Here is an 8352-nt window from a genome sequence, read left to right as displayed (position 1 = left end):
GGTGGGGTAGGTAGATGGTTAGCTGTAGCAGCAAGGCAGTGATGAGGAGCTTGGGCAGACCAGGAATGGTAACTGGTTTCATGAAACAAGCCAAGTTCCACCTTACCTTTCTAATGCAAGCAGGTTTTTCTCTGAACAAAAATGAAAATCTGATTTTAGACATGTGTGAAGTATTTGTTAGTAAAGCTTTCAGTACAAGATATTTTAAAGCAACTTTTTCTCTATTTAAAAAAACCCAAACAAAAACCCAAAACCAAACCACACACAAAAAACCCCAAACAAGCCAAAGAAGATACTGGATGTTTCTGGGGAAGCTGTGATGCCAATACCTGTGATGCATGAAACTGTGTGAAGAGAATGTTTGGATCTGAATCTGTAAACATGAAACTACTTGAAATGAGTTACATTTGGACACTGCCAGTTGTAGTGGAATTCCTGGTTGTGAAATACAAACTGTAGAAATTACTGGGGAGTTCAAGTTTGGCATTGTGGCAGAGTTTGAGACTTGTTCAATATGGCCAGTTTAAATGTCATCATTTCCAGTGGTTAAATGACATGTAAACAAGGATACTGTATACAGAACTAGTGTGAAGATTTACAAAACCAGGGAAGATCCAGTATTTGATTCTCACAAGAGATTTCTGCTGGAGATGAAAGAAAGCCTTGTCTTAAGTTTAGAAAATGAACAACTGAACTAAAACATCTGGAATATTTTTATGTGTTAAGTCAGATCTAATTGTTACTGGAATAAACAAGTGCAAATTGTTTGCAGCAATGAAAAGAGCTACCCTGTTGGGCAGGAAGTTGCGTTTATTCTTACTTGTTATTATGAAGGAAAGATTTTATATTCTTAGTGTCTATGAAGAAAACCAGAGATTTATGTTAATGCAAAGGATTAAAAGAATCTTAATAACATTTATAAAGATGCAAATGTTCGCCTGCATTTTATCTTTTTGCAGATGAATATGCCATGAGGGAATATTGAAGGGAGAGAACGCATCCTCACTCTGAATTGCAACATCTGGTTTAATACTGCACTCACATGGTCATTAAAGATTAGCTGCTTTCACCAGTGTGTTTTGAAAACGGTATAAGTGTGATAGACTTTTTTCCCTAACTAACTTACAATATCAGGAAATAGCACTCTGACCAACTTCAAGTACATAGACTTTGACAAACTGTAAATATTACTCTTTGTGGGTGGTGGTTTTTCTTACTACTCTGTCGCTTTCAGACTTATTTTCTAAATAATAAAGAGCTTGAAATACTGGCTCCAACATAGAATTGTCGGCTGTGTTTCCCCAGTTTCAAACTGTCCTCCCAGTGTAAACACAGGCTACACCAGCATTGAAAATTATGTGCTTTATTTGGGAGCCCTGACATATAATATTATGCATATATGTACATATGTTTCATGTGGAGAAATTATAGAAAAAATATGATTTAAAAAGGAGGCAATAAAGGTGAAGGTGTAAACATCACTAGCCGTTTATGTTCTGTTTTGTTTTTTTCCTGCTCTTCAACCAATTGCTTACTAACAGACAAGTGTATCTATAAACAGAAGCCACCTGGATTTGTTTTGCAAGTCAACTGATACGACTGTGGAAGTGTCCTAGCTCTCAAATCAATATAAATCTTCAAAAGGTTTTGAGTAGTTAAACATCAAATAATCCATATAGTAAAAGTCGTAGCTTCGTTGTCGTTGAGAAGGAGAAAGCTGTGCAAAATACTGTTGTGTAATTTTAGTGGTAGTTCTTTCTTCATCGGAATGCCTATCTTTAAACTTCGGGAAAGTTAAATTTTGTGGAGCACCAATTAAATGCAAGAAAAAGTTTGCATCTTCTTCCATACTTTCAAATTTCCCAACAAAGTCATAGTCTATTAAACATGGGCTACAAAGCCTATTGACGTGATCCCAGTGGATATCCATACCCACTGGCCTATGTACGTCCAGAAGATACTGAATGAACTCTTTAAATTTGACTCCAGAGCCTGTCCTTAGTGCTTCTTTGGTGGCATTGACACGGTATCTGGAAATGATGGCTTTTCCAAAAACCGGGTGGTAGTAATTGTTTGGATGTTCAAACTTGTCCCGAAATGCAGATACCAGCTTCTCAAAAGGTTCGCGAATAAAAAGCATCTTTGTGTAAGTGTTGAGCCTATGATAAATTCCTTTGTGATCAAACCCATCCAGCCTTTTCAAATAGTTTCCATAATGGACTGTGTTGTGCTGTATATCTTTAGTGGAAGAAGCCAGCCCGTTAAGAACCATGAGCACCCTGTTTCCAGTTGGAGCAGCCAGCTTTTGGTACTTCACAGTATAAAACTCTGTATTTATCTTCTACAAATATTCTAGAAACAAACATGATAAGGAGTGATTATTCTTCTATTATACTCTTGTATTTAGAACAAGTTTCTCTCATTATCCGCTTTCTTTCGCTTTGGATCTGATAGAGACTTTTCCACTTACTGTTGTTTCTATCCTCAGCTTTAAGCGTAGGCAGGTTAAGAATGGAGCTGTTCATGGAAATGAGAATTGGGCTCTTTTTAATTATAAATCTCCTCCTCCGTTTATGGAGCCTGATGGAATTAATTTCTTCACCTTTCTGTTGATCTTTCATAGGAAACATGATGCTGCTTTGCCTTCTGTCTGTGCTTTGAAGCCTAGTGGGCACGGTTTCAGATAGGTGTAATGAATTGCTCTGCTTTGCTGTTGCTACTCCGTCTGCAGTATTTTTTCTTAATCTTCTGTCCTGGTCGTTGCTGGAAACACAGTCCTGATTGGGGGGGGGAGGAGGGAAACAGATGAAAGATGTTAGTAAATGAGACTGTTTGTCACTATTAACAGCTTGTACAACTCAATGCAGATCTACGCATACACTCTGAGTTCAGCAGTTGTACAACAAAATGCATTGCTGCAAGTCCTCAGTGCTGAGCCTACGTTGTGGTATAAGACTTTTCTCTTGTCATCTTGTTCTGTGCTTACATGAAATTCAAAGGCTGAGATGAGTCAGAACTGGTAAATTCCAGTTCAGATTTGGATTTCACTGTATTTTAGGTGGTACCTGTATCCAGACTTTGACAGATATTTGTCTTAGATATGTTACCTTTTGTGGAAATTTCAAAGACATCTGAGTGTTTTGAGGACTTAATAATTCCAGACTGTTTGTTGTCACATTAATCTGTGGGGTTTTTTTTGTCCAGTAGCTTATCTTTGCAGCGAGGGCATTTGTGCACAGAGTGAAGCCTGATAGGGAAGGGAGTTTTACAGTGTTTGTAAAGTGGAGTGAAGACATAGAGGGAGTAAGAGTGGGGAGGGAAGCAGAAAGGAGTGCAGTGAGAGCATGGAGGCTTTGCAGAGAAGTGGGTTTGGTGAGAGCAGCATGAATAGGGACCCCAAAGGGAGGCTTGATTGAGGCAGAGCGGGGACCAAAGCAACTTAGACTTGATGAGAAGCAGTAAGAGGTGGGAATGAAGCTGTGACTGGGATTAGGCCAGTGAAAATGGAGTGAGCAGGGTGGGTCCATGAGTAAGGGGTTTCTGGACTTGTTCTTCATTAGGTGGATCTCACTGGTTAATGCTTTTTTTTGGCATACAGCCTAGATGTGCTCCATTACTTCCTGCTTCTCAAAGCAGCTGAATTAAATCCCTGTCTAACCTGTCTGTGCCTCTTAAGACTCAAATTAGGTTCTGGCCACTGTTTAACTACATGTCATCCCTGTTTTGAGAACTCACCTGGGAGCCGAGTGGCATGTGAACCACTAGGGAGTATTTCAACAGAGGCAGCAGATGTACCTGCAGAATGTTTATTGCTTACCTAAAATAATTAATGTTCATGCTTTATAAAACCTCTAAATAAACTTCAAATTAAGTCTTCATTTACTCCCTAATAGCATTTAAAATTGGCTTCAAAGATAAGAAACTAGATGAATTTTAAGGTGTACAGTATGGGGATTAGCAGGGTCATGCTCTTTCAAGGTGACAGATTAAATCTTAATTGTAATAGTGATTTCTACAAGTCTCTTTTGGGTGAAAAAAGAGGTGCTATTGGTAACTTATCAAACTTGTGCTGTGATGGAGGCTATATCTTGCCACATCCTTCTTCAAGGGTGAAAGATTAAAAACAAAGTCTAAAAAAGACACTGTTCATTACAAAAAGCATTGGTGACAAAGTAAAAAAAATCAAATTGTATTATTTTGTAGGTGACTTGCTTAAATTGATAACTTTTATACAAACCTCAAGCAGAACAGATCAATATTGAGCACATTTTTTAGAGTACTATGCAAGGTGTTGCAGAACTAAAGCTTCTGAAATGTTTTGTTGGCTATTCTGGTAGTGGAGGTGGTATGTGATGTGCACACTGGGAAACGGACTGATAATTTGTCATACAAGACCCTAGATAGTTCAGCTGTTGGGAATGATTGTTGTACTGTTATCTTCAGAGATTGTCCCTGGTAGTCAAAGGTGAATTCAAGTGTTTGCATATGTAAAATACCAGATTTCTAAATATTACCCTTTACAGAGTGGCTGAAATTCAATCTTATTTGCTTACGATGTGGCTGATATTTCAAGGTTATCAAATTCAGACTTCCTATATACTCACAGCTTTAATGACAATGATGATGAACCTACAGTCTTTGGGAAACTCAAATGCCACAATTTGAGTATCTTCTGTCAATGTACCCTTCATCCAGAAGGTCAAACTGGAGCTGTAGGGATGGAGTGATGTCAGTCACACTCACTGGTTTCACGAGGCAAGGCATTTGGGTAACAGCTGGCATCTGCACAGTTGTTCCTTTGCATGTTTTGCACTTGTCTTTTAATTAAGAAATAGTGAATGACTGGTGGGCTGTCACTGCTGCTGCGAGTGTGCCAACAGCCACTAGATGGAGGAATTTCACCAGTATTTTTCTTTAGCCTAGTTCTAAGTACCTCAAGACATTCATTTGATCAGTACTATTTCCTACAGAACATTAACATATGCAGAGTTTATAGCATCTTTTAGCAATATCCAGTCTAGGAAGAAACTCATAAAGCTAAAAGTGCATAGCTTAACAAATTCATATTTTAAAAGAAAAATTTGCGCATCATGGCAAAGCTTTGATGCATCTTTCCTTTCAGTGCTTCATCTCCAGTCTAGTGGCCTTATCTGAGCCATCTCTATCCATCCAAACTCGGGATATGGGTACAATTTTCCTTCTGTACTTCTGAAAACTTACTTTTTTGGTTGCTGGAATCCCATGTTATATTTTATCCCTAAACAAAGAAAGAAATTAAAGTCATATTTAGTGAAAATAAAAACATAACTTTCATTTTTGATGGACTGGTAACAGTGTGTCCTCTCAGTGACTAAAAGGAAAAGAGGAACAAGTTCTTGTTAACACAATAAATAGACCAATGATGAATCCTCATTCATGTATATTTCATAGTAACAATGTCTCTTGGAAGACCTTTTTCTTTATAAATGTCATAACAATTGTGAGATGGAGTGAATGTCTCTACCTTCCTTTTACAGATGGAGAAACTGAGATGGAGAAAAATGATTGCCTAACCTCAGCTAAAAGGCCAGTTGCAGAATCAGAAGCAGCTGAAATTTGTGATCCCAGGTTAGTACCCTAAAAAAGGCTGTTCTTTGTGTCCTTACCTGAAGCTGTGTGGTTTCTCCCTGCTGCCCTCCCCCCAACTTTGGCTAGTATGGTACTTAATCATAGTTACTAGTTTGCACTGAGTACTATCCTTTGCTGTAAAAACAAAGCAACAAGCAGTAGAGTTAAGTATAAGTACGATAATGTTTGGAGAGATGAAACAGTACAGAATTGTGTTTTACCAAAACTTCTGGCTTCTACAGTGATGTTTCCCTGAAAATATAAGAAAGATGTGAAAATTGTAGAAGGCAACTTTAGCAGATGTGCAGGGTCTCTTTACTGTTCCTAACCTCTGCTAACTATAAGTTAATGATACAGGAATGTATAATAGAAAATACTACTTAATTATGAAATTAGTTTGGGGATTTTCAACTTATAAAACTGCTCTCATCACTATCACTGTTGCTTGAGAACTTCAGTTGCTTGAAGACTTCAGTTTAATAAGTCTGCGTTACGAATCCACAGCCTTTTTGACAAGGACAGTTACCGGAAAAAGTATTGCAAAGCATTGCAAGTGAAAGCATCACTGGAATAGCTCAGTCCCATCAGAGTAATTTTCATGGTACTATGAAAGCTCTCAGAAACACCATGCATGCATAGTTCACATTGTACCTTGTTGCACTTCATGGAAGTTGGACTTGCTACTTTATCAATTATGTTTTGTTTGGTTTTTTAACCAGGTCTACAAACTAGTGTTTATAGTAGAGTCAAAGTGAAATTGATATGATTATTTCTCTGTGCTGTTAGAGCTTATCTAGCAGTTCTCATTACTCTTTTGGCTCATGATTGAGCTTTAATTCCACTGCAGCAATTTGTTAGCAATACACTGAAGTAAAGATGGATGGAGGTATTATGATTCTTTGCCTATTAAAAGCAAGAGCATATTACTTTTACTTCATCAGAAATAAATTCTAGACATCTTGTAAAAGGAGTCTCAAGCCTTTTCCCAGCTGTTTCTCAAAAATGTTTAACTGCAAAATAAAGTCAGAAGGTATATTCTAAAGAGAAACAGAGCTAATCTATAGCATCCTTGTGTGGGTTCTGGAGGATTAGAACTAAAGCCTGGTGCAACAGAATCAGGAGATGTTATTGAGCTGGTGTGCAGTTCTCGATGTGAGCAGTTAAAAGAACCACATTTATTCTACTAATGTGCAATATGTTCAGAGTAATGAAGATGTGGAAACTGCTGTCCTAAAGTGATAGCAAAAGCTGAGCACTTTGGAAAAGTTGATACTAGAGCATGGTTGATCTGTTTAAACCATGAAAACGTTTTGTTTGTCAATAGATGTAACCCCTTCTTTTTTTTTTTAACCCTAAAGTCATAACTTCAAGCCACTTGAGCTAGATCTGTGTTGGCTGCTTGGCCTCTGCTCTAGGGCATCATTAACGCAGCTACTTGGAGTAGTTGCTTAACTCTTACTTTGGGCTTTCTTGTACCACAGCTTGAAGTTAGGTATTATTTTCCTTATAAATCCAGAATATCCATTATGCTATCTCTTCTCTTACACGCAGGAATCATACTTGTCAGGTACAGTTTTGAAGTTAACATGGTTAAGAAATTTAGCCTGGTGGTGTGGGTTGGTCAATTCTGCTCATTTTCTATGGACATCTTTTGTTCTCTTGAGTATATGTAATCTAATGCATTTAGTAATTCTCATAGTTATGTTATTACAGACAATCATCATTCTGTTCAGTACCAATTTATTCCTCTCAAGTATTTTGGTTTTGATCTTTCTTTAAACTGGATTGAGTAGTGTTAAATCATACCTTGTCCTCTGTCACAAGATATTGGAGATTTACTTTGGCTGTCAATACTGCCAACATGCATAGGTGAAAGTACATAATTAATATTTCTCCTACTGTGAACTAGTTATGCCTACCAGTGTAAGACAGGAGAATGGTCATGTCATGCAACCCTCTTTGAAACATAAGATCATAAAATGTCTGCAAATCCACTCCCTTTCCTTTCCATTTTGAGCTTTTCACAATTGAAAACATAAATAGGTGAGAAAAGACTTAATCACTCATCAGAAAACTAAGCAAGTATTTTGGACAGAATTGGACGCAAATATTGGAGCATTTGCTGTGTCCGAATTGTAATGTAAATTTAGGGTGAGATTTTTTTCCCCTGGGTTGTTTAACTGTGGCCATTTGTTCTGACTTCAGTGGGAGCAGTGATAGCTTGTAGCAAACCCACACACTTTGTGTAATTACCTGTTGAAGTTGGTATGTATCTGCCATGAATAATAATTATTTAAAAAACCCACAAAATTGCAAAGAGCAGGTTTGAGACATATCTTTTTTGTGATTAATTTTGACTAATTATGTTTTTGTAGTAGCATTTCATAAAAGTAACTTATTTGAGAGATTAACACTTTGCACTAATATGCCGTGCTTTAAAAAAAATTAAAAGTGCTAGTAGGAGATGAGTAACTGTTAAAGAAATGATCATTTACTGACTTTAAGATGTAATCAGAACAACGATCCGTGTTTAATGTAAATGTTTGGTGAAGCACTTGCCAATTTCTTCAATGTTTTCTTTTATGACTTCTAAAGTTGGCTTCTTTTAGCTGTCTTTCTCATGATACAGTCTGTCACTTCAGATTTAAAGCTACATGGGGGAAAAAAGCCTCTTAAGTGCAGTGAACTCAGGGAAGTCATATTGCATGGATCTACTATACTAATCAAAACCTAAATTTAATGTTA

At 37.3% G+C, this 8352-nt stretch overlaps 1 protein-coding gene across 1 annotated transcript in view; it reads right to left on the bottom strand.

Annotated features, from left to right (window-relative positions):
• Positions 1-1624: 1624 nt before the first annotated feature.
• CHST8 (carbohydrate sulfotransferase 8) overlaps positions 1625-8352 on the bottom strand; it is a 140037-nt gene continuing 133309 nt past the window's right edge. The window contains 5 exon segments of the mRNA XM_086621173.1: positions 1625-2281; positions 2283-2363; positions 2365-2393; positions 2396-2777; positions 5217-5257. Coding sequence (XP_086477299.1) covers positions 1625-2281; positions 2283-2363; positions 2365-2393; positions 2396-2777; positions 5217-5257 — 1190 coding nt within the window.

This window comes from Tauraco erythrolophus, chromosome 15, assembly GCF_009769465.1.
Source record: "Tauraco erythrolophus isolate bTauEry1 chromosome 15, bTauEry1.pri, whole genome shotgun sequence".
Lineage (NCBI taxonomy): Eukaryota > Metazoa > Chordata > Aves > Musophagiformes > Musophagidae > Tauraco > Tauraco erythrolophus.
The sequence above is the reverse complement of the archived record's forward strand: the minus strand, read 5'-3'. Positions and strand labels throughout refer to the sequence as shown.